Source organism: Pogoniulus pusillus, chromosome 27 (assembly GCF_015220805.1).
Source record: "Pogoniulus pusillus isolate bPogPus1 chromosome 27, bPogPus1.pri, whole genome shotgun sequence".
NCBI classification, from domain to species: domain Eukaryota; kingdom Metazoa; phylum Chordata; class Aves; order Piciformes; family Lybiidae; genus Pogoniulus; species Pogoniulus pusillus.
Window position 1 is genome coordinate 11,916,285 of NC_087290.1, and position 27,146 is coordinate 11,943,430.

The 27,146-nt window shown below is 43.2% G+C and overlaps 1 protein-coding gene across 1 annotated transcript; it reads right to left on the reverse strand.

The window, feature by feature from the left end:
• Positions 1-14: 14 nt before the first annotated feature.
• PPM1D (protein phosphatase, Mg2+/Mn2+ dependent 1D) lies at positions 15-27,146 on the reverse strand. The gene is made up of 6 exons (XM_064166592.1): positions 26,586-27,146; positions 19,616-19,844; positions 17,121-17,245; positions 7,398-7,588; positions 6,607-6,849; positions 15-1,613 (listed from the first exon to the last, which is right to left on the reverse strand). The coding sequence occupies exons 1-6, from the start codon at positions 27,037-27,039 to the stop codon at positions 1,056-1,058; spliced, it is 1,800 nt and encodes a 599-aa protein (XP_064022662.1). The 5' UTR covers positions 27,040-27,146; the 3' UTR covers positions 15-1,055.

The window sequence follows — 27,146 nt, forward strand, 5'->3', positions numbered from 1 at the left end:
AAAAGGCATCAGCATCACTTTTTTAGTGTTTTATTTAGGTGAACATACACATGGTCCGCAGACTGAACGAAAATAGTCATAAAATAATTTAAGAACCTCTGTTGAAGGATATTAGCAGCACCATTGGTATTGGAATAGCAGAAACTTCACGTCTCCAGCTTTATGCCTGGGTTTAAAAAATGCCATCATTTATACCAGGGGATAGGGAATGGCTTCCTAGGATGATTTGGGGAGTTTTAAAACCACATACATTGCATTTTTTTTGCTAAATACTTCTTTTTTGACAATATTACCCAACCCCCCCCAAAAAATATATATCAACAACTAAATAAGATACTGCATAGTAGTTTAATTACCATAAAGAAATGGACATTGAGCTGTGTTAAAAAAGCAAGCCTCAACATCTCTGCTTCCTCGTGCATTTTCTTGTAGGTTGTTTTTTTTTTTTTCATCTTTTGTTTGATTTTTTTTTTGAGTAGAGAAATCTAAAGTTTAAAAAGTAAAATATAGACCTGGTGTAATTCTCTAAAAGACACACTTTAGGTGGAAGGTATCACCCTACGAAAATACATTATCTTCCATTCTTCTGTTTAATAATTTACTTTAGTTAAAAACATTGTGAAATTCTCCTCACAAGAATACAAATTCAGGATTTTAGTAAATTAACCACAACCAAAAAAGAAAAGAGGAAAAAAAAAAGGAGTCTTGATTTTGTTAAAACGAGGTTTAAGCCCCCCCCTCCCCCCCTCGCTGTAACAATTATACAAGGAAAAGACTACATTTATATGAAGGAATACAAATTTACACACATTTTACAGTGACTTATACCCTACACATCTACAAAATTCACAGTTATAATACAAGCAAGAACAAGGCTGGGATAAAGCTGTTGGATACCAAAAAACCTCAAGGTTCTACTTAAAAAAAAAAAAAAAGGGGGGGGAGATGAAACAGGGCAGGGGGGGGAAAAGTTTCCAAAAAACCTTCTGCACCAACTTTCAAACTCTAAAATCAGACCAACAGAAAAATAAATCACCTCCTTAGGCAGAGAGGCCTCAGCAGACGCAGAGAGCTTTGCGGGGCGGGTGGAAGAGTGAACTGCTGAGCTTCTTCTGGCCCCGCAGGCTGCGGCGCATGGTCAGCTGCTTGGAGCTTTTACGTGGGGGGGCTGGGGCCATACCTTCTGCCTGCACGCTCATGTTTCGACCCAGGCCACGTCTTGGCTTCTTGAGAGCTGGGCCAGAGTTGGATTCTTCCAATGTCCTTTTAAAGTTCGCTGTGGGTGTCCTCTCTGCGTCTTGGGCTTTTGTTTGGCCGTTAGAAGAAGACACCTTGAAGCCTTTTTGGTCCATGCCTGAATTTGTGGGGTTGGAAGTAGGGAGACTGACTGACAAACCATTGCTGTAGGATTCCTGTATCCTCAAAGCCAAGGCTTTGCTGCATTTCTCCTCTTGCGGGCCTGAATCCTTCAGGGCTGCTCCTGATGAAGGTGAACTGCTTCTGGCAATCTCGTTTGGCAGCTCTAAATATCTTTCTGATATTATGTTGCTGTGCATGAGGGGAGGAACAGGCTCAGAAGCATTCAGTCGTGGCCATGGGTCATCTTCTAAAAGCTAAGGGAAAAGAAAAAAAAGAGAGGCTTATTTAGGAGGTAAATTATTTCCTCTGCATTGTCCTCTGAGGGTAGTGACAACTTCTCTAGACCTCATCAGGGCCAGAAAAATCCTGCTCCAGACCAGAGTTATGTCTTCTTCAGGTTGAAAGGCAGAAACTAACTGAGACTGTGGATCTGAACTTGGTACTTTGCGTGCACCAACTTCACAGAAGCATTTATTTCAGTCACCCAAGCTGCATATGCCTGATACTGGCAGACAGGCCATGTTTTCGTGCTCAGCCTGGGTACATTTCCTTGCTCTTCTATCAAACACCGAGGAAGCTGCATGGATGTGCTGTTAATTTAGGCAGCCATGCAGAAATGCAATCCCTGCACTACAATTTGCAGCAGCAGCAGCATTCTCCAACATGACTTCCCTCCAGACCTTGTGACACAAGCACCTGTTCTGCCTTCTGAAGCCTTCACAAATCATCAGCTGGACAAGCACTATGAAACAGCAGAAAACTCCTTTTGACCTCTGTCATCTTCCAAACTCTTAGTTACCGCACAACCAGATTATCAGGGAGACTGATAAACTCCCCATCATAGGTGTCCTGGCCACACACACAAAGGTGGAGCATCACACAAAGCCCTTCTAAAAACAGAGTTACTGTTTGCTGACCAAAGGAGCACATTCTATTGCCTGGCCTTGTGGTCTACAGCTTGGACAGAAAGTAGATTGACACTGGAGATTTGGAAGAAATTCTTTCCAGTGAGGGTGGTGAGGCAGTGCCACAGGTTCCCCAGGGAGGCAGTGGATGCCCCCTCCCTGGATGTGTTCAGAGCTGGGTTGGATGAAGCCTTGAGCAATCTGGGCTAGTGAGAGGTGTCCCCACCCAAGGCAGGGGGGGGAACTGGGTGATCTTTATGGTCCTTTCCAACCCAAACCATTTTACAATTCTATGAATCTGCATCTACCCACTCTGTGCAGCACAGTCACTCTGGACATTGAAGAGAAGCTCCTTAGTAAAGACATCCTGAGAACCAGAGACTTTTTGAACTCTACCTTCAGCTGCTTATCCCCACCTGCAGCCTTTCACAAGTGTTTTTGCCTCAGTCTCAGTTTTACCAACAGGAAAATGGGAGCAACACTTGCTTTAACTAGCCACAGGGGGGTTATGAAAATGGGTATTTATGCAGCACCCTGAAGATAGGAATTATGACCTTATTAAAGATTTAATTGTGACAATCTCCCTGGTTACTTAGAGAGTCCTTCAAAAGGGAATTTCAAGGCCACATTATTCTAGATACCAGTGTAAGGCAGTAACTTTTCTAAGCAAATAAGGTACTGAAAACTCAAATGCACACAGAGCTGACTCAGAGTAAGGCAGTGCAACATCTCAGGTGAATAAACCAGGTGTTTTTGAACCCAAATCAACCTGAGCTCACCTTCAGGTACATCCCCAGGACTATTCAGCACTTTGGAAAAAAAAAATCTTAATACTAAAGGGTTTAATAAAACACACTCTGAAAGAGAAAACAGAATTGCTTTAGCATCTACATTTGGGGTTCCACTCCCTTCTACTCCCCTGTTGCTGTCTGTGTGTGGATAAAACTACTTAGATAATCATAGAATGGTCTGGGTTGGAAGGGACCTCCAAAGGTCATCTAGTTCAACCCCCTCTGCAGGAAGCAGAGGCATCCTCAGCCAGACCAGGTTGCCCAGAGTCCTTATATTCTTTTACTACAGAGCAACACAAACAGGAAGACCTTCACAGACTCAGGCTTACAGAGTGGTCTGGGCTGGAAAGGACCTTAAAGATCATCCAGTTCCAACCACCCTGCCTTGGGTGGGGATACCTCTCAGCAGCCCAGGTTGCTCAAGGCCTCATCCAGTCTGGCCCTGAACACCTCCAGGGAAGGGGCATCTACAGGCTTCCTGGGCAACCTGTGCCAGTGTCTCAGCAGCCTCACTGGAAAGAATTTCTTTCTGGACAGTATTTTAGATGTTACTCTTCAACTCAGCTCTTGCAGAAGCAGTAAGAAAGCCAGATGACACACACACAGAGCAGCTCTGCCAACAACACTTCATCTGCTTAATTTCATTTTTGACATTGTGTCTCTAGCCACGACTTTAGGTTTTATGTTTTCATTGTGCAAGAGGCTGAATGCTGTGACTCTTGCTGCCAACATCTTTTGTTTGGTACAAACAGCTGAGATTGGATACGGTGCTGGGCAGCCAGATGAAGTCAGAAGACAGACTGCTAAAGAAGGATGTAATGATCCAAGACAAATAAGATATGAGTCACCAATTTAATTTCACAACCGTCTAATAAATCAGATTTTATCACTGGCCTCAGGAATACTTGAATTAATTTGCTGTTAGTAATTGTTGCCAGAAGGATATGCAATTAAGAAATACTTCTGTTTAATTGAGAAACTTTGCTATAGTCTCCATCTATTTCCAAACTAATTGTTTTGGAAGGTAGCAGCTGTTAAGAGACAAGGCTGCCTGAGCTTCCCTCTGAAGTCACAGGCAAGTATCCTTTCCATTGCCACCTCTCAGTGCCACTCACCTGTCCTCTCTGGGCTATAATCCTACTGCAATCCCCAAGAGTTCAGACTGGACTGGGGAACCACCTCTCCTTTTGTCACAGCAACTGTGCTGATCCCTTGTCAGTAAAATTCAGCAGTAGTTAGATAAGCTTAATTACCAACTTAAATCAGAGCACACATTTACCTGCAGCTTTGTGAATCAAGCTATTTCTGCCTTGTTTTGCAAATGGGTTATCATCTACTGTCGGACTTCCTTTTTCATAATCCATAAATTACACCTTAATCATTTTAAGGTTTTGATTTTAAAGAAAACAGGGCCAAGAGCACTCCTGCACACACTGAACTTGACTCAGAAGTCTCCCATGAAGGCTCTACAAATATAGCCCAGCCCATACAGAACCAAACTTTATGAAAATATCTTTTTCCTTACATTGTGGCTCTTAACTAACTGATAAACTTCTTGGTATTAGGAAGAGGATTACACTGCCCAGGGTGGCATAGTGACCAAACATACTTACAAGCTAACTACACATTCTTGTTCTGCAATCAAAAATACATGGTGACAACTGCTAGAAATCTCTTTTATTATGATCTGCCTGGAGACATTTGGTTTTTCTGGAGTATTTCATACTGAAAGCCTTTTCCTGTCCCTTTTCAACTTCCTTCGCACACTTCTCCATTTCTTCTGGTATTTACAGGTTCTCTGTAAATAGGACAGTTGGATGCTTGTTATTAAAGCAGAAACCTGGAACATTTACTAACACTTTAATTAAAAACTCCTGAGAAAATAGGATCCATGTTTTCAAATTGATGACACCAGTTCTAGTTTAACCCAAGAGCATAAAACTTTTTGTATTAGAATGGAATCAACACCAAGACCTGGAGCCAGTCAGAATTTTCTCTTGGGTTTTGCACGTTAAGGTAAGCAATAAATTAATAACAATAAATCATTGACATGGCAAACCCCAGAACTGTTGGTTGAAGCTTTCATCTCTCCACTCTTTGTGACTACCTGCAGCAATTATCTAGATTCATGTCACAGTTCAATGAATCTGCTTAGATGGGGAGGGGAAAAATGAAGGAAAAATAAAAATAGTGACAATTTTGTGTTGGTTTTTTTTTCCCCACTAAATCCTTATCTAGAAATGCTACTTCCTGGCTGTTGTATAGTCAACACAGCTCCATATTAATTCATTGAGTACTGATAACAGACCACACACCAAACTTATGGTACAACTTAAGGAGTATTTCAAACTCAAACAATCCTTCTCCACTCAAACTTTTCCTCTATTTTCCTACCCTGGATGGAAGGGAAGAAAACAAAGTTTGAGTTTACCATTTTAACAGCAGCTTGTTTCTACCAAGGGAATGTTAAGGAGTCCCTTGCTCATTTTTGCTTTCCTTTGACTTTGCCCAAAAGACAACTATCCAAAGATACTGCAGAACATCAAAGGACAGTAACTTCAATCAGAAGCAGTTGGCATTTACTGAAACACCCACTCCAACTACAATCCAGTGCTTAGAGCAAAAACACCAGCTTCTGAATAGCTCCATGTTAATGGTTACAACTAATCTGAAGAAAGACCTCGAATTATAATGTCCTTTCCTCTAACAAAAGCCATTAAGTCAACCAAAAGAAGATAAGGACATTTCCCAATCCAAAAAGAAAACATTCTTTACAACAAGGTGTGTTGGAATTCATTAACCCATGGGTTACTTAACAGCACAACTAAACCACACCATGAGCACATCTACAAAGTCTGCAATTCACCAGCTGTGTGAGCTGTACAAGTCCATGGCAAGGCAGGAGAACTGTAGCCCAACCTTATTGTCTAAGGCCTTGTGTTGGCTTTTTCCTTTTTAAACCTCTAATCATCACAATCTGACAGAAGCCTCTTCTGATTTTGGAGAGGGGGCTTGGAAAACTTACTTTTAGGACACCTTGAAAGTGCATGAAGGTACAGCAACCATTTCATCCACATGAACAAGGGATTTCAGATCAACAACGACTAATAAATGATCAAGATCTGACAAGTCACAGAAATACTGTATCCCCAAATATGGCAATTCTGAGAAGTTCATACTGCAGTACTCTGCCTTTAGTGTTCCAAAGTCTTTTGAGAAGCCTTGTTAGAAGTTCATCTGGTTCTCCAAAGCTTTGGATATGGCACTACTGAGTATATGGCCAGGTAGTTGCTCTCAGGTTACTGTCCCACAACTCAAAGCTGTTACCTAGCCACACACTCTGCCCAGTCTGCTGCAGATAAAAGAATAAAACAACCAAAGCAACAGCAAACATTAGTGGTTTAACCTGATGGCCAGCTGACTTTACCATTGCCCCAGTCCCACACACTACAGTAAACTACATCAGAAGAAATCTCTGCTAGGGGAGGAAAAGGGAAATTGTGAAGTATACAGTGGGCTCCATGCTCCAAAGCTCTGAAAATAACCGTTACCTTGACAGGGGGAGTGCAGCAGCGGGAGGGTGTCATGGCATTCATATCAGGGCTGCTATAGCAGGGACTCTCTGCCAAGTTGAGATACAATTCCTCTTCATTTTCCAAGTTGCTTTTGCTGTCCTGCAGCGGGGAGATGCAGATGACGATGGCGCTGGTGTTATCTGCACGAAGCATGCGCTGCCTCCAGCGGCCCAGGGCTCTGTTCACCAACATCTTGGCACACGACTGGCGGTGCTCTCCCTTCAGTTTAGAAGAGAGGGACAGAGAAAGCAATCAGGTCCACTGTACTTGATAAACAGAAGATGGACAGTTCATGGTGCACTGCCTTAGATGTATCATAGAATCACAGAATGGTAGGGACCTCTAGAGATCATCCAGTCTGACCCCTCTGCCAAAGTAGGATCACCAAAGGCAGGTCACACAGGAACATAGCCAGACAGATCTTCAAAGTCTCCAGAGGAGACTTTGCAACCTTTCTGGAAAGCCTATTCCAGTGGTCTGCCGCCTTTACAGTAAAGAAGTCTTTCCTCATGTTGAGATGGAAGTTCCTGGGTTCCAGTTTCTATCTATTGTCCCTTGTCCTATCACAAAACACCACTTAAGAAGAAAAGGTCCAGTCTCTTTTGACATTAACACATATGGTAACTGACATCACAGTATCAACCATATGGTAACAACTTGACACATCATGGCAAAACCATGAATATGCCTCAACAGAGGTACTTTTCATACATGCCAGACTCAGCAACTTTTAGAGGAAAAAGATATTACATTTCCACTGCTCTTACCATGAAGTATTTTTTCTCCTCGTGATCTTGGCACATGGAGATAGCATCTTGAGGTGGGATCATATTCCACAGTCCATCACTGCCAAGGATAATGTATTTGTGCTTCTGGGGATCAATTGTGTGCACACTAGTGTCAGGTTCAGGAGAGACAACAAATTCACCACTGTAGAAGTCATAACTCCAGAGATCACCTAGTGAAGAAGAAAATGGTTTTGAATTATTAGACTGCACATGAAAATGTGAATCCTGGAAACTCCAGAAAACTGTTCCCATCAAAGTGATGACCACCACAATCAACTTTGTGTTACCAACAGTAACACAAAGTGATGCCAGCACAGTTACTGTTCTGCTGCTGTCACTTTCTGATCAGTTATTAATATGTGGCTACCTAAAACCACATTCAAACCATCCTGTGTTTATAGGAAGTCTTCTACTCCCTTAAAACAAATTTCCCCTTTTCAGAAAAAGAGAAAATATAACAGAAGAATACCTAGAAAAGAGTGAGACTTCAAGAGCCAAAATAACACCCATCTGAATAACTCAAGCTCTCCACAAACAGAAGTAAATCCTCACTCTGTTGAATCCACAATTAACTTGCAAAAACCTGCCCTTCCAGTTACAGATGCAGTTCAAATGCTGCAGACAAAATCCTCACTCACGTCTTGCACAAGCAATCATGGTAGTTTATACAACCAGGCCTGGGCTTGGCAGGGAGGATCACAGAGACCTTTCTTCTCCCCAGCTTCCCTCACAGTATTAGATCTCACTCTGTATCACTCTGCACACTGATAAGCCAACCAACCCAACTCTCACTTTTTCACACTCAAGGTACCAAGCTGTCTTCCTTTTCTCTTTTAAACCCAAGCTTCTCCACAGCCATCCAAGCAATACAGAACCCCATGGTCATGTCTGGCTGTGTGTTTGTGCATGCAGGTGCCACAGAGAAGGGACAAAGGGAGAGGTGTAAAGGAGGGCAGACTGAAGCCTTTCCCCTATTAACTTCTCCTTCCCATCCTCTATTATCTCTCAGCATTAACTTCATTTTCAAAGCCACACAGTGTTAAATGTCCTTCCAGATGAACACCATGTGCCAAATTTTGGAGCTGGAACATAAGTAATGCCTGGGTTCCAGCAGAAAATCAGAAAATGAGAGCTAAAGCCTCTCCCCTGGAAGACTTCATGCAGTGAACCTTTCTATTTTTAAATCTTCCTTGCTAAGCAAATGAGTTTGGGATCACCTCACCAGGAATGATGGCCTGAACTGAATTAGAGGCAACACATCTGAGTCAGAACATCTGCTGGTTCAAGTGCTTCCTCCAAAACAAGCTCAAAGTGAAAACCACTCCATCAGAAAAATGCCTTTCTGTATCAATTTCTTTCTATTTATCAGGTGTACTTGAAAAGTAAGAACCTCCTCTAAGGCTGGGCCTTTAAATGAAGACTGGATGTACACCATGCTAACATCTTCTCTTCCTTGTTTTTTAGTGCTCAGAAGTATCTTCCCATAGTGATAAGCAACAAAAAGTAACATAACTATTATTTGCAAAGCACTGGCTAGATATTTCTGTGCTGAATACATGTCTTTCAAAGTTGAAATTAATTAAAATGTCAGAGCTGAAAAGCATACAGAAGCTCAAGATCCCCAGGTTAAGAGGTTGTCAGGGTTTTTTGTCTTTGCTTTTCGCCAGTTTCAGAAAGCATGCCTCCAGCCTTCATCCAAATCCATCACAAGCCTTTTAAAGATAATAAATAAGCTTTTTTGTCTTCCTACTTCCTTCCATTAGCTTTGCCTCAAGCTATCAACCAGCTGAAAAGACTCTTCCAGAATCAGGAAAGGGAATACTTCAACTCAATTACTTGGCTGTAGCAAGAGCAGACGGATGGTCCATCCTCATTAAAGCCCCAATTCACCTTCACTGCAGCAGCAGCAAACACATGCTTCTAATAAGTGCTAATTAAAAGCCCAGCCTGCCTGTGTAGAGGTGCACTCTCCCTCTGCAGACTCTGACAAAGCCAGCCAGCTGGCAACAGGATCAAAATAAATACTGTAACAGCTCCAGAATAGCAATTATTATACATGAGAAGTCTTCCTGCACTGAGAGTTCTTCACATCATGTCTGTTGTGGACACAGCAGGCACAATAAACAAGATCTTGGGATCTTACAACCCCCAGATCTTGGAATCAGTGGCAGCATCCATTTCCAACGTGTGTAATATTTTTATGCTCTTACTTGCTCACTTGGTCACCCTTGTTTAGGAGAAATGACAAATGTTCTTAGCTGAATCATTTGCTTTTATTAAAAATACTGTGCTGCCTGATAAAAATAACCTGGTGCTAAATAATTTTGGTTGATCTACACACATGTCATCAAGCCCATCTGCTGCTCTTCTGGAGAAAACAGCTGAGTAAGAGCCAGACTCATCTCAGAGCATCTTCCTCCAAGAGAAAGCAAGCTCCTTACAGGGATAATGAGCAATATCTCATGGTCATAAAGGGGACTGGCTCCAAGGATTATAAACTTGCTGAAGAGCACACAGAGATTCCCGGAACACGTGATGAATCTAATCACGGGCCAAGCCCCTGACCAGGAGAACAACCTTCCCAGATGCCACTGACAGCCTTCCAACCTCAGTGTCAACTCTACAAGCTGCTCTTCTGAAGGCCACAGTAGATGGCCACAGGAATTGACAGCTGCCATAGAATCAACCACGTTGGAAGAGACCTCCAAGATCATCCAGTCCAACCTAGCAGCCAGCCCTATCCAATCAACTAGACCATGGCACTAAGTGCCTCATCCAGTCTTTTCTTGAACACCTCCAGGGACAGAGACTCCACCACCTCCCTGGGCAGCCCATTCCAATGCCAATCACTCCCTCTGGCAACAACTTCCTCCTAGCATCCAGTCTAGACCTCCCCTGGCACAACTTGAGACTGTGTCCCCTTGTTCTGTTGCTGGTTGCCTGGCAGAAGAGACCAACCCCCACCTGGCTGCAGTGTCCTTCAGGTAGAGACTGCAATGAGATCACCTCTGAGCCTCCTGTCTAACAGCTGCCCACATCTTTGGCCAAATCCAGGTGCAAATCTGCAATTAAGCCACATCTCAACAGTGCTCTATCATCATTCCTAACTGGGATGGCGACAGAGAGAAAATTAGGTATCACAAGAGGAAAGTTAATTTTTCCTCAAAGCAAATGGTCAAGAGGAGCTAGACTAGATCAAGGATTCACAGCTGCAAAGACTAAGTTTATTAAATGTGCATTTTGGGGCACTCCTGTAGCATCACCTCTGTCAAAGCAGCATCCCAAGCAGCATCCCAGGGCTGCTGTACATTCAGTGAGACCTGAACCTCCACACATTTTAAATTCAACTTATTCATCATCCAACCAAGCTCCAAAATCTCTAGAAAATGCACAATCTGAAGTTGTTCTGTGGAACAGCACTGAAGCACAAGCTGGCACTTTAGTGACCAACTCCAGACAGTTCTGGAGCTACTGGAAGCTAGATGGAGACAAACCAGATGCCACAAACTGAAAAAAAACCATAATAAAGCTTTTGTTCTTTGAGTCAGAAAAAATATCACAAGGTGTATTTGAAGCCTGAGGCATACAGGAAAAGTCAGATTCTTCCTTCCTCAGCCTAGAAGGAAACAACCTAGAGAGAAAATTGCCCTCAGTGTTAATCTAGCATCAGTGGTAAACCATAAACCCACAAACTCAGACAAGTGGAGCAGGTGACTGACCATTGGTAGGACTTCAAGAGAACTTCATGCCAGTAACAATCAACAGATCCTTCAAGCTCCCAGCCAGTAAAAGCCAGTCCATGGTACTAGGGTGAGGCACTTTTTTTTTCCTCTCTAAAGGGCAGAGCACCACAGATGCAGTCAGAGCTTTTTAGAGCTGCTGCATAGATAGAATGCTCCTGTCAGCTGCCTGCCTGTCTCTGGCCAGCTGGCCAGCACAGCATCCATAGGAGCAAACTTAGGAAGAGTCACTTTACATGGCACTGTCTGTCACAATTCAGGGAAGGAAAAAAAGAAGAGGAAAGTAGGCTAGAAAGCAGGACACCTGTCTGTAGGCTTTCCAAAGTACTCTGGAACTTTTAATTCCATCCCAAAGCAAGCAGACAAACAAGTGACCCTTTAGCAGACTGGGAAACCAAGATAGCAAGATGATAGAAGATGCCAAAGGCTAGTATTACACAACTGGAATGTCAAGTTCTCAGACTTCACTTTGTGAGCCTTACTATTTTTGTTCTGAATTAAAACCCAAAGCTTTACAAAAAGGTAATAAGCTTCTTCTCTAGAAACTTACACACTAGGAATGCTTCTTTTCCAAACAAACAGAAAGTATTAACACAGTTTGTTCCATACTTTCCAGAAAAATCATACTTCCTAGTCATGACTCAGAATAATATAGAAGGATCTACACAAAAGTTATACAGTGTGTGTAATTAAATGTTTGAAAGCAAATACTAAAGAAGCAGGAAATTAATTTAGCTACCTATGTCTCTCCTGTCTGCTTACTATTACCTTTTAAAATACAGTATTAAAAAAACTACTTGTAACTCAGCCTCTGCCAGGAAAGTAATTGCAGTCCCAAACAAAATCACCCGTCATGTAAGTAGACTGGATTGGATTAAGCCCAAAGCCTTCTTATGGCAAAAGCATGTCCAGAAGTCACATAAATCAAGTCTTGCATTTGTGTTTCTGGAGCATGCTGTTTTGAATACAAAAATCTCTTTTGGTTTTAATAGAGGAAAGAAGAGTCTACTTTTATTAGTCAGTCCAAAACAAAAACCCACTTTGATTAATCCCAGAGCTTTATAAAGCAAAGTTTTAGATAAAAGGTCTGTTGGTACAAAGAGAAGACTTGCAGAACTTCCCCTTTTCACTGTCAGAGACAGAGCACTGGTAGGAAGTGAGGCAAACCTCAGCAAGGGTACAGACAGCAAGCACTGAAAACCATCCAGGCTGAGCTGGAGTGGGGAAAGTTTCACCAAAACACATGGCAGCCTAGTTCCATAGCCACAAGAGGGCATGTTTACAGCAGTCTAAAGATGGATACGACACAATGTTCTGTCCATGCAACACAGCAATGGCTCAAGACAGTTCAGTCTGAGGGATGGAGACAAAGCTGAAGGTAGCAGCAAGCAGGAAAGTTGCACAGAAGAATCTGAGGCTTTAAAAATTTGATGGCTACCTCAGGAGTCCTTCTTAGGAGCATCAGCTTTCATGTCACTGCCAACATTATTGTACCTGCTGTACATTGAGCAGTCACTCTGCCGTTGCCTAACTAGGGGCCAGCAGGAAATTCATGTTCACCTGAGAGGTCAAACCTGTATGGTGTAGGCTACTCCACCTAAAATATAGGTTGAGTCTAATACATTTCTACATTAAAAAAAACAAAACAGGGAAAAGATGCTGCATGTTGCCACATGAATTAGCAGTTTAACAAGCTCTTGGTCTGTGTTTCATCGTCCATTAATAAAAAAACCTGACACCACACACCCCAAACAGCTACAGTGCTGCAAGGCAATCCCTTTGGACAGCTGCAGATTTTGGCTTTGTGTTAGTTCCCAAGAAAAGGGGAGAGGGAGGAGGAGGGAAGAGTCCATCAAGATTTACTTGATTCAGACCTGAACTAATTTACCAACAGGAGAGATCTTGTATGATTTAAAAACCAATCCAGACCCATTTCTGCTATCACCAGTCAGCTTGCTCAGGCTGGGGGACAGCTGGGGATATGAACTTAAACAGCAACTTAAGAAAACTGCAACAAGTTTAAGCAACACTTACACTCAGGTTATAAAGCCTAGTGATTAATAACACCATTTGTCTACTTGTTTCTACACACTTGGTTCAAGTTATCCCACAAGATAATCAGAGCTCAGACTGCAGCTTTTCTGTACTTACTCTACTTGTTAGAGACAAGGCCAGGTTTTACTGCGAAATTGGTTTGCAAAGGTCACAATTCCCTGTTCCATTTTTCCATAACAAGTTCAACACATGGGAACAAAACCTATCACCTTGTACACTTGGAGCCTTGTGCTTATCATCTCAGCCAAAGGTTTAACTCACTCTGTTTAGATAGATTCATAGAATGGTTTGAATTGGAAGTGATCTTAAACATCATCTAGTTCAAACCCCCTGGCCATGGGCAGGAACACCTCCCACTAGCCTAGATTGCTTGAGGCCCCATCCATCCTGGCCCGGAACACCTCCAGGAAGGGAGCATCCACAACCACCTCAAGCAGCCTGTTCCACTGTCTCACCACCCTCACTGCAAAGGGCTTCTTCCTAGTCTCCAGTCTAAGCCCACCCTCCTCAAGCTTCAAACCATTCCCTCATCCTATCCCTACAAGCCCTTGTAAAAAGTCCCTCCCCTGTTCCATCGTAAGCCCCCTTCAGGTACTGGAAGGCCACAAGAAGATCTCCCCAGAGCCTTTTCTTCTCCAGGCTGAACAGATGGCAGGGCTAAAACCTAACGTTTCTGCTAGCATGTATCTGGCCATTATGTTGGACACAGAGCAGGTCATCTCTCCAAGATATGCAGGGCAGCATGCTCACAGCGCCTTCCTGAGTACCACACGGAGCTACTGTCTCCACAGGGAGACAACCAGACACGCTGCAACACTCACAGGCTCTTCCAAACACACAACTAAGTGACACAATGGCTTGCTGCCACTGAGCATCTGCTTTATGGTATCCAGCAATGTGCACACTCAGCCTCAGGGACTCAAGCACTGCGAGTTATCTCACACCTGTTTTACGGACAGGCTTAGAAAACAGGGAGCTACCAGGAAGCTCTGGGTGTCAGGAAACTTCCTCCAACGATTACACACCAAGGAAAACAAATGCTCTTCTGCTCAGAATGGGTACCAGGTCCTGAGGTGGTAATTCTGAGACTCCACATGAACTGTAAGTATCTATTCTAAGGCAAATTGGCATAGAGAAAGCTGTTTTAATTGCCCAAAGAAGGTCAGCAGAAGCAGCTATGGTTAAAATGCACAATAACTGCTACAGTTTAAAATCTCAGAGAAGATTTAAAATCTGCATACAGTAAGAGCAGCACAGAGACATTATGAGGCCCTAATAGTTAGGACTTGTTATGGGGCTATAAATAAATTAACCATTACTTAAATGCAGGAGTATAATAAAAAGCACATACCACAAATGCTTCTTCTGGGGCAGGAAGACATTGCAGATAATCAGAACAGTAAAAGGAATGTCAAAAGAATTAATCTAGCCAGAAGGACTCCTACTGCACCAGAACTTCTCCTGCTGCCCAAATATTCAACCAATGCATTATTTTTGCAGTGTTTTATTCCTGTTATTTCTAAAGCTGTTGCTGTACTCCTTCTAATGAGTGTTAGATTTGAAGACTGGATGAGGCTACTTCGAAGTATTTTCAAGTGTATAAAAAGACAAGCTTAGAAAAGAAAACAAATCTATGTTCTAAATTTTAAGGGGTCTACTCAGATAATCTTTCTACTTGAAAGATATTCACAACTCTAGCTTTCTTTCCACGGTGCAGAGCAGCATCAAGAGTCTTGCCCTCCTACTAAAGATTATTGTCCAATTATTATCCAGCCTGGGATTTATATGGGATTTCTGTCAGGAATAACAACCAAGCTTGGATTTAGCCAAAAGAATCATCGTGTTAGACATTAGAGGGATTGAGCGGAGTACTGGTAAGCAGCGTACGTCACACAGTTCTTACTCCGCTTGGAGGGGCTCCAAGGCAGCCGTGCTGTGCCAAGCAGGGTAGCAATCTGGGAAGCAGCCAAGAGGTCGAACAGGCCTCACCAGCGTGAATGCAAATGGCATTAGTGGAGGTAGGTCTTTTGTAAGCAGCGTAAGGGGCATGCTGGCCTCAGAAAGAAGTTAAATCCTGTTTCCAAACTGTGAGCGTCTGTGCGCCATCTGGGTCCCACGGAGCGCAGCAGCTGCGTTCCCTTCTCCAGGAGGTTTGTCACACCTCCTCAGAAGGGGATGAGAAGAGGCTATGGAGGCTCCTGGAGCAAGCAAACACCAAAACACTGTCAAATCATAATTTGATTCTCTGTGATTTGAAGAAGCTAAAGCTCTTCCTCAGGTTTTCAAATCAGCTAACTTGTACTCAAGAACTGTTAAAAGATAGGAGGTCTCACTTCTTTAACCCAGAACTCTCCAGCAATCCTCTTCAGTCATGGGAGAGAATGCAATGGTCGATAACAGATGCATCATTCCTTGAGTTCCCATCTCCACACAAAACCAAGTCAGATCCTTTTGTTCAAATTGCTGAGATGAACTGAACCAAAACTCACTGAGCCATTTAGAGAAACAAGCTCAGAACCAAAACTCACTGAGCCATTTAGAGAAACAAGCTCAGAGTCACAGGAATGAAAGACTCATCAAAATTAAGCACCTACTTTTTGTAACACACGAGGAACAAGTGTTCTTCTGCAGAAACTGGGAGAAGAGGAACTCAGTGGATGAAGATTTCTGTTTGTTAGTCATGTATTAACCCTGACAGGTTTACTCAAACCTGAGTCAGGCTTACTAACCATAAAATAAACACCAATACTGCTGAAAATACGACACACAGATTTCTAAGATACAGAGAAAAATGTCCAGATGATTAAGTTTGATTTTTTTTAAGAGATCACCATTCAGCCACTCCTGCCCTTACAGAGAGCTGACTTTTCCAATGTCAGTTATCACTGCAAAGTTCTTCTCAGCACTGGACAAATCCACATGAAGCAGGTATCACTGTCTCTGAAACACGACACAGCAAAGCTCTGCATTATCAAGACGACCACAGCCCCAGGAACAGACTGTCCCCATGACACACTGTCAGCTGATTTAGGAACACTGACAACACTATCACGTAACAGTAAAGCTTGCCAAGGAGAAATTAAGTCACAGGATGGTTTTCGTAGGTAAAAATATGATATCACATTGCTATTAAAAAAATCAAACCTACACTGGGTGCATCTGGATATAGAATTCTTCACTGAAGCAAAAGGAAGAAGGAAACAAAATGAATTATAGAAGACTGGAATTCTGCAATGACATGTAAGCAACAAATCTAACCAGGAAACATTAACACTCACGAGCAAGAGGTACCCAAAGATTAAGTTATGAAGTACTTCCCAAGGACCAATCCTAACAAGTTTGATAGGTGCTGTAATACTCATTTTTGACCTCTAAATTCAGTGTTCTTCAAAGATAGTTTCCCATTACTAATACTCTTGCAAAGCCAAGTTGCAGATAAAACACAGATTTGACTTTCATCCCTTTGTTCATCCTATGCTAATTAGTCTTAAAAGAAAGCAGATTCACCACAAAAGGAAGCTCCAAATAATTGGTCTGCTATGCAGCACAACCTAGTCAAAAATTCAAGTCCTATTATTTCAGTAAGATGGCAAATGTGCTCTCCATCTCAGAGACACATACTGCTTAGTACATTCTCATTTCCAACAGAAACTCTTGCCCCATCCTTCTAGGACTGACACCTTGCAGGGCAGGTCCTTCCCTCACCAATGACATCTTCCACAGCTTTATTTGAAAAATGAAAGCCACATTGTATTACAAATACTTCTAAAGGCCCAGACTTCCACTCAGCCTTGCAATCAAGGCAAGTGAACTCCTCTGAACGACAGGTTTGGGCGTGACAAGCTTTAATTCAGTTTGGTGGCCTCATGCAGTGGTGTTCCACTTTCCAAACACCAGTTTGACTTACCAAGTGCTCTGGCAACTGCCAGGAAGGGAATCTGGTCAATGACAGTGCTGCGGCGCACAGGGCCATTGTGAGTCAGGCGAGGTCTCTTCCATACAACACGGTTCACACCAGACTTGTTGATCACACTGAAACCATCAGAAAGAGGCAGGGGTCAAAAAGGAAAATGGAAGCAGGAGTTAGTTTGAATGACACAAAACCAGTTAAATATGCCAATGTGCAATGAATAACAAGAAAAGCCTCAAGGAAGTCCACAGCACAACTTATTTCAAACCACACTTAGCCAGTCTCATATTAAGCTGAAGGGGAAAGTGAGAGATTAAGGGCAGAAGAAAAGAAAAGAGAGGGGAAGGAAGACCTGGAAGAAATTCTGGCTGGTTGCAACAACCAGATGTAAGAGTATCTTTTTAATCTGTCTGAGAGAAAAAACAGAACTGAATTTGCTTTCCTCAGATGAGGGCCATCAACACCAACTCACTTGGGTGGAAATATCATGTAGTTCCTGCTTCAGTTTTCTCCATCTGCTAACATTTGGCAGCAAAGATCAGCACAGTATAGATGAAAAAACAAAAGAGAAAGGAGCAGTCTCCTGTAGGGATTTCCTTAATGGTGCTCCAAGGTGAGGCAGAAAGAAAAGAAGAATTGTTCATAGTTGCTATCTGCCAAAAGCAGGTGATAGGAAAAAACAACTCTGCATTTAGATGTGAACACCTGCTCCAAGGCACTGAGCACTGCCTTTAGTTCTCACAGATGGCATTGGAAGGGTCAAAGGAGAAGCTATAGAGCATGTAAATGGGGCAGCTGCTATCAGGCAGAGGAGGCAGAGATGAAACAAGAACAGGCTAAGTACGAGCCACGGAGGAAAAAAAACTATTAGAACAAGGAACTAGCAAAGCTTGGTCCCAAGCAAGTTAAGAACTAGCTTCTTAAAAGCTAGCTTTTATCCAGGGAACAGCCATTGGTAATTAGGAACTGAGTAGCTCTGGAACAGCCTCAAGATTCCTCATACTGAAGCTATTCAAGATGCATTTCCTGAGACTTCAAAGGCCTTAACAACAAGGGCATGTTTAGCTCTATCCTTCCCATACACAGCGCAGCAAATAATCACATCCTAAAAAGATCAGGCTCATCCACTTGTGCAACTAATGACCACACAAAGCTAACTTCAGTCACCATGTGAAAGGAGACCTCAGCTCACACTTTGAGGCTTACAGGAAAGACTATTTTTTAATCAAAGACTCAGTTATGCTCTCCCAGTAACTTTTATTCTGTTCTCATGAAAGAGAAGACATCAATAAGCAGAGCTGCATATTTCTACCTCACTCCTACCACTTGCCTCACAGTAGCCTGGGAAAAACAGAAGCAGCAGTAAAAACAGAAGAAAAACGTTAATCATTCCTGTTCATGCAAAGTTCCAGGGAATTCTTCTCTGAAGCTTCAGAGACTTTCAGTCTGAGCTGCGTAACTTGGAAATCCACACATTCACAGGCCCTAACCTAACAAAACTGTGAGTTACCCTTTCCAAAAAGCTACCAGTAGAGCTAACTGAACAACATCCACCTGCCAGAGACACAGGCATCTGAAGGTTAATGAGCTGACAGGGTTCTCATACCAATGATGTCAACAGGAAAACCCTTCCAGTGATCTTTGCCTCTGAACCGCTAAGAGAAGGAAACTGTGCCCATCCATCTGGTGCTGGGAAGAACAGAGAGCTCCTGTGAAGCTATGCCAAATGCAAGCCCTGAGGTTTGTCTCAAAACATTAGTGCCATCTGACAAACCTGCCTGCCTTCCTCCTCACTCAGGAGGAGCACACATCAACCACAACCCAGAGATGGTCTCACATCTGCCAGCTCCTGAGAGTGAAGAAATTAAAGCTGGACGTTAAAACATGGTATGCTGACATTAAGTTCATATTTAAATACAGCAAATGTAGTATCTTGTTGCAAACCTAAAAGCATTTATGGCCCTTGAATAGAAGCTTTGAAGAGCCTACTCGAGAGCTGCCATTGTCACCTCAGTAATAATGCAGAATGAGAAAACAAGAGTATTTTGTGTCAATACCCCTCTGTTTCCACCGTTTGTCATAACAAATACTCCAGAGCTTGGATGATGTATATGGAAAAGCATTTTCTCCCCCCAGCTTGCTTAGAACTTAGAGAACTAGGTCAAATATCAGTATGTTCACTTGAAAAGTTTTCAGTCAACATTTTGAATTGTAACCACACCTCAGCTGCAGGGGAAGCCACCAGGAAATTGAACTCTTGCTTATACCATAAACCACAAGTGAAAAGCTCAACAGCATAACAAGGGATCGCTGAACTTACTCACCAACAAGCTAGTCAAAAAACAGAGCACAGAGAGGGAAGGAACAGAAATAGTGAGGGATTCACCAGCTTGCTTGTCCCCTCCCAAACCACATTTAAGCCTAATTCAGTCAGAAAGACAGCAGTAGCATCTAGAGATCAAAATTGAAGTCAAAAGCACAGCGACAGTTACCTGCCCCCAAGGCCTTCAATCCTCTCCCTTTCCTTGGGAAGTTCTGGCTTGTGGTCCTGCGTCACCTCCACAGCTCTCACAAAGTCATCTTTGGGGTCATCCTGGACTCCCAGCACCACTCCGGAATCGCCAACGTGAGCGACATACATCTTTGACCCGCGGATAATGACCACACTGGCAGTAGTTCCAGATGTGCTTGGGAGACCTGTCATGGTCTTCGGCCACTCTGCTGCAACGACAGAACAAGAGAGAATAAAAAATGTCTTCCGTCTGAATTCAGTGGAACTGGGAATGTTTTGAAGACTGAGATGCAGGGTGTGCCCCAGAGGCTTGTGTAATGTTACAATACTGTGTGTACTTAACTACAGCATGGCCAGGCAAGCACGCTACAGCTTCAACTGACACAATCACCATAGCTCTGAGACAGGATTCAAACCACCATCTCCTCCAGTTTAATATTCTAAGCATCACTAGAAGGATATGGGGGAAGATGTGCTCTAAGGGTGCTGAACAGAAGCGATCAAGAATTTCATTAAGCTCTCCTGTTCCCTTCCTGGATGAAGAGGTAGAAACATCATCAATTAGATCATTTTCTGTGGCCACCTGAGTGGCAGTCAGGCTGCCTGGGCATTCCTGACCCACTCAGAAGGGAAGAAAATGCTGGTTTACTTTATATGCTGAACATTTTGAGATAACATCTCAACTGGGTTTTTTCCCACATTTCCTTTGGGAGAGTTGAATAATGCAGACTGTTTAAGTATGCTATTCATAACCCAACACAGCACATTCTGCAGAAGACAGCTCTTGAATTCAGAGCTATAAAATACTTACAACTAGCATGAACTACACATGGAAATCTTTCCCAACTGCTTTGCTCTCAAAACACTTATGGTATTCCCATTACACTACTCTCCCCATTCGTGCCCAATCCAAATTTCTCTTTCATGCTGTTTCCTATTTTTCTGTCTGCACACCCCAGTTCATCTTAGAACCATAACACTATTGAGTTTGGAAAGAGACCTTTGAGATCACCACGTCCAACCACTCGTCTAGAGCTTACAACCCCACCATTGCTAAACTACTACCACTAAGCCACATCCCTCAGCACCACATCCACGAGGCTTTGAAACCCCTCCAGGGAGGGTGAGTCCACCACCTCCCTTGGCAGCCTGTTCCAATGATTGAGAATCCTTACTAGGAAGAAATTTCTCTTAACATCCAACCTGAAGCTCCCTTGGCACAATGTGAACCCAGACTTCCCAACACCCCAATTAAGATTAACCACAGCAGTTCCTGTACTCTGGAATCCTCAGAAAACCGAACTCAGGTTCCCAGTTATCAGTTGATTTCAACTGTCAACAGCAACCTCATGTTTCTTCTTCACTGCACCCACTCACATCTTCAGACAAACTCTGATGGGAGACTCATCTCCTTGTCACATTCTATCTTCTGCACTTCACAAGTCACATTCACAGAGTACAACACAAAAATTCCACTCTGCTACACACACTGTTTGCAGGAAACACCCAAGACAGACTGCCAAGGCGCTACATTATTTATTTTCCTATGGCACAACAAACACACAAGAAAACCAAAACAAAACACATTCAGGCCTTGCCCTCTGAAAACAGGCATTTTAACCTTCTTAAGTTAAAAGCAGAAATAGAAGAGCAGGAATTTAGTAAGTTCTAGTGCCACTGAACAATGTTCAGATGCCTGAGGCAAGCAAGAAATGGAAGGAGTGCTGAAGGAGAAGCAGGATTATACAGGCAGCCTGATGATAAAAGCTGCATTTCCTCTGTGTTAGCTCCAAAGATATCCTGCACAATTTAAACATTTATGTTCTAACACAGCTCAAACTTTGTGTTCTGAATACTAAAAGTCACTTTCTCCCTAGGAGTGGCTTTATTTCAAGAACATGAGCATTCAGTCAGCTTATTGGAAGTACTTTGTCTAGCAATTTTAACCATGGATAGTAAATCTAACACATTCCAAACAGAAAGCGAATGAGGGAGGACGCCAAGTGGTAATGAGGACTTCAACCAAGCACTTCACAAAAAACAAGCTGCAACTAATGAGTTTCTGTCAGTGTAACAACCCCTCAATAGCAATAAAATATATTAGAGAGTCAAATCAGTCTTTATTGGAATGAAGAATACAGAGAGTGAAATCACCCACTTATGAGAAACAGAAAGATGCAGCAGCCTCGGGTTTTAGGCTCCAACAGAACCAGAAATTAAGTCTGCCTGTTGTCAAGGGATTTTAGTTTATGTCTTGCTTATCTTTATGTATTACACATAGTAAAGTATATTCCTTTCTCTAGAGGCTGTGTATCATCACAAATTAACCAATGCACCAGAACTCCTGTGTTTTCTTCCCAACTCCAGCAGAAAATTGAAGTCACTTATCCAATTCCTCCACATATCAGGAGTATGTTTTTATCAGTCTCGCCCCTTAAGCAGCAACAACTTTTTCTAAAACAACTTTTCTCTACTTAAAAAACCCCACCCTTCACTCAGTTTTCTAACTGTGTTCATAAACTCAACTGGTTTTACAGGTGGCACATCAGCTGGCATACTAGACTTGTCACTTGCTGCCTGGGATAGGAAGTATAACGTGCTGCTTCATGAATTCTGACTTGGTTGCATCTTCTCTTTCCCTTTATTCATTTGAAAAAAAAACTAAACTCCCAACATTTTAGTGCAAACTATATGGAACTCCTGAAACCAAACATATACAGGATAATATAGTGCCAGCAAGAAAGTTTTCTTCCTTCCTGAATTCTTTTTCTACATACTACCACAGCCCTCAAAAACCACAAAATGCTATTTTTGAAGACTACTTTTGTTACCTTTAAAAAAATTTTATTTAGATGCAGAGTAGAATATAAAATGCTATTCTGACTAGCCCTATATTTCTTTTATAAGATACCACAAGAGTCCAACAGAGAAAGTGTGATCAAAAGGCATTTTCTCCTCTGACAAATTAACAGAGAACATATATTAATTAACACTTAAGAGTAACAGCACATTAAACTCTTGCTTTGGCAGAAACATCAGCTCCAGCTGCCATTCTTCTTTCAATATACACATAACACTTCTTTCCCTACCTGGCCACACCAGCTCCAATCAAAACACAAGCTGTTCCTTAAATAACTGGCATTAGTAACATCCCTTCAAAGTTAACCATATTCAACACCATCCCCTTTAGAGTTTAAACTTCACTTCAGTAAGTTCACAGTAAACCCGTGCCCTTTTTTTGTGCTGCATCAAATAGACACATTAAAAGAAATTCTGAAATCACAACAAAACTCTCAAAACTAAATTCACACCTCAGAGACACACCTGAAATGGTCATAAATGACATATCACTTCTACAGCTTTAGCAACAGCAAAATACCTTGAGGTAGCCCTCTGGGAAAACAAAGACGAGCAAAGATTTCTCACGGGCCTGTATCCCTAATACTGTATTTACAGTACCCAGATACATCCCAAGATAGGCATGACTCCACTACAGCTAGAGGGTTTGAGAGCTAAAAAGGACATCCTTCATGGAACAGTTTAGAGCACACACTAACCCAGCTCAGCAAAGAGAGAGTAGGAAGCAAACCTGCGTCTAGCGGGGCACTGACAACACTGCCTGTCACTGGCTCTCACAATACCTGCCCACAAAATGCCACATTTCCACTTTAACAGATGCACTTCCCACTCTTCCCAGGAAAAAAAAGAATGTATGTTAAGTGTTCAAGCCATCTGAAGCATCACATTTAAAATCCAGTTTGTTCCTTCTATCAGCAGACAGCTCAAGAGACAAATCTACTCAGTTTTCCAGGATCGCAAACTGTTTATACACAACTTGCAGTTACTCCTGTTTTCACCTTTCCTCCGTCAGAGGGACTGGAGAGAGTTCACTGGATTTATATATATAAAGTCAAATTACAGCACCTCACAGTTTGATTCAAAAACTCTTCCTGAAGTTTCAAAAAATAAATGCTACATGAACTTTAAATACAGCAACAGACCACATCAATTTGGTTAGCCTGAAAATCTGGATGGCCAAGTGGTCTGGTCCTTTTCAGGTAAGAACACATACATACAATCCCAAGTATTTCCAAGCATAACCCTGAAATTATGACTGCAGTGAAAATTACCAAAAAAAAGAAAACACCTTGTTATTACAGAAGAGATTAAAATACTATTTGACTTTTATTGTTTCAATTACATGTAAGAGTTATAACCAAAGCAGAAATATGCTGAATTCCAAGTAGTAATGCTGAAAAACACTTTTAATACTGTTAAAGCTAAATACAACATCTAAACACAAGCTCTTGGCTACACAAATGATGTACTATGTAAGAAATATAAACCTGTGCAAGTCCCATCAAAATCTAGGACCTCCTGAGTGTGCTTCTTGGAAACATCTTTTCTGCCACTGTCAGAAGTAGAAACAGGCTTCGAATTAGAGCTTTTACCTTGGAAATCACAGGATAGTTTAGGTTGGAAGGCATCTTAAAGATCATCTAATTCAACCTCCCTGCCATGGACAGGAACATCTCCTGCTAGACCTGACTGCCCAAAGTCCCACCCAACCTGACTCTTGAAATTATTCTTTAGTACAGATAATTTTACTGCTATATAAATAACACCAAAAAGTATTTTTAAAAAATATCAGCAATGACAGATATTTTTCTGGATTGATTTTCCTAGCACTCATCATCAATACATTTCCTCTCTATCACAGGAGCTGGCCACTGGGTTGACCCCACAACTTCCAAGAATTAAGAAAGCATATGACTACAAACTCCTCTTCCTGTGGCCATCAACTGGCCTATTAAAGGGTCCAAAAACCCATCTCACTCTATCACCTCATTTCAAGACACCAAAGTGCCCAGACTCCTTTTCATGTCCATAGTGTCACCAAAACACAGTTAAAGGTCTCCTTTTTGCAGGAAGATATAGAAAAATATTTACTAGAAATAAAATTTGCACTGGGATTTCATAACATAGGATGAGAAGTTATAAAGTAGACATAGTAAAGCTTCTGTCCCATAAAACCGTAGCTGTTATGCACACAGAGCAGCAATCAGTAAGACCAAACGTGCTGTATATAAGTTTACTATGTACACTACCTATAACTGTCATCAAACGCTCAGAGTCAGAGCTATGTTGTTTCTCACAACAAGTTAAATTGGCACCACAACCTAAGAACTGTTTGCTAAACACCCATTACTAAAATAGTGTTTCCTGCATTCTGTCACTTCACCTCACCGCATTTTGTATTCACACACAGTAACAGCAACAGATCAGGGATACTACGACTAGAAAACTCCTTAGCTTTTTTTCCTGTACTATCTTTCCCCTATTCACACATCTTTCTTCTTATCACGCAGGTCTGCAGCCTAGGAGGTCGCCTACCACTCCTTCCCCAGCATCAAGGCTGTGATCAAGTTCTGGTGCTTCTAAATTTCACACCCTTTCCTTTCTGTCCCGTATCAGCATGTCCTCAACCACGTTATTTCTTCCCCTGTATCTTTTCAAGTGTCTGACACTTGCATAACTTCTCTAGCTTGCTATTCGAGAAAAAAAAAAAAAACACCACAACAAAACCCCAACTGTTTTGACACTATAATCCTTCCCTTCATGAATCACTTCGTTGAAACTCCACGGTGCTCTAAGTACAATTCTTGCTTGTTACATTTGTCTGTGTTTCTAATCTACTTTTACCATGCTCCACTCCTGCCTGTCTGGCTTCATGAGCTGTTCGCTGCTCTTTTGTTTTCCCTTTCTGAGGTCTTTGAATACATAAATGCATACACAATACACACATGCTTTACACATTACATAAAAACAACAAGAGCTGCACCTTACCACGAGAAAGAAGCTTAATTCTGCAGTCTCACCGGATATCGGGGAGAAGGAAGAGTACAAGAATTATTACTGACACCTGTCTGGTCACTCTCCTCTCCTTTCCCCTTGCCTATTCAGGACCTCAGCTTCTAGCCTACTGCAATTAAACAAACCATCAATAAAAATCTCCAAGTGGTTTCTACTTCTTTCGAGCGTGGTGTCTGTTTTGTCAGCTACACTGCATATTCCATAATGCTCAAACAACACAATGAGCAAACGGCCACTATAATAAACAGCCACATTTCAAATCCTGACATCAGGGTTCGACAGAAACAACTGCTATCAAGGCACAGTTAGGGGGGAAAACACTTTCGCAGCATATTTAAGTTTGCTAGATTTATTTCCCTTTTTTTCCCCTCGTTTCCATGATACTCAGGACAAGGGAAATCTAAGGGGCGGTTCTATGCAATTCCCCAAGGCAGCAAGATAAAGACCTCCCAACAAACCGATTTTAGAGACCCGACTGAAAACAAACTGCAACTCTGTAACCGCACTATCTTCAGCTACACAACACAATCATTCTACAAAGTGTCCTCGGCCACCGATTCTATCTCCCACTGTTTTCTCTCCCTTCTTTCTTGCTTTACCGAATTAATTGATTCAACAGCTCAAATCAGATCTCGCTTTTAACTGTCCTGTTCTTTGCAGACAGGCAGTAGCGATGCCACAGCACCAGCGCGGGTGCCCAGCTCCCAAGCGGAGAGGGAGGGAGGCTTTGGAACACGCACCTCACAATAGTGCGGGAGGGCCGGGCGAAGAGGGGGGGGAGGGTGGGAAAGGCGGCTAAAAGCGGGACGTCCCACGCTCGGGGAATAGCAGCTTATGGGAGAAGGAAGCGACCGACGCCTTGGGGTGATGTCGGAGGACGCAGGTGGAGAGACGAATTTGCTGTCCCCCTCGTCCTCACTGCAGGGCCCGGTAGAAAGCAGAAGAGGAACGCAGAGAAGAGTCACAGCCAGGCGCGGCGGCCGGGCGGAAAGGCCGCGGGCCGGCCACATTATTACGTGCCCCAGCTGGGACCCAGGCGGGAGGCGGCTGGAAGGCACCGGCCGCTTGTAACTTACGCAGCTTCTTCCACATGGCCCGGTGGCAAGCGATGAAGCCCTTGCGCAGGGCCGCGCAGACCGCGGCCGGCTCCGCCGAGCAGAAACCCTTCTGCTTCTTGATGAAGCCCCACAGGTTCTCCCGGGCGAATTGGGCCGCCTCCCGCCCGCCGTGGCCGTCGCACACGGCAAAGAAGGCCACGGAGCGACGCGGGCGCCGGCCAGAGCCGGGGCCGGGCGGCAGCGCTCCCTCCTCTGGCGCCCGCGGGCTCCCTCCTCTTCGCCGGCCGCTCTCGGCGAGGGGATCGGCTGGGCGCGGGCCTCCTCCGGCCGCCGCTCCACCTTTGTGCGGGGGGCCGCGCTCCGCCTCGGCCGGTGGCTCGGGCTCCACCACGATCTGGGTCACGTCCTCCATGTATTTCCTGCCGCCCTGGTCGGAGTACACGCTCACCCCCAGCGAGTACAGCCCCTCCATAGAGGGAGAACACACTCGGCGCCGCTGCGCCCGCCGCTCCCCGCCCGCGATCGCTCCCCGCCCGCCGCCGACTATTGTTGATGTCAGCGACGCCGCTCGGGCATGTC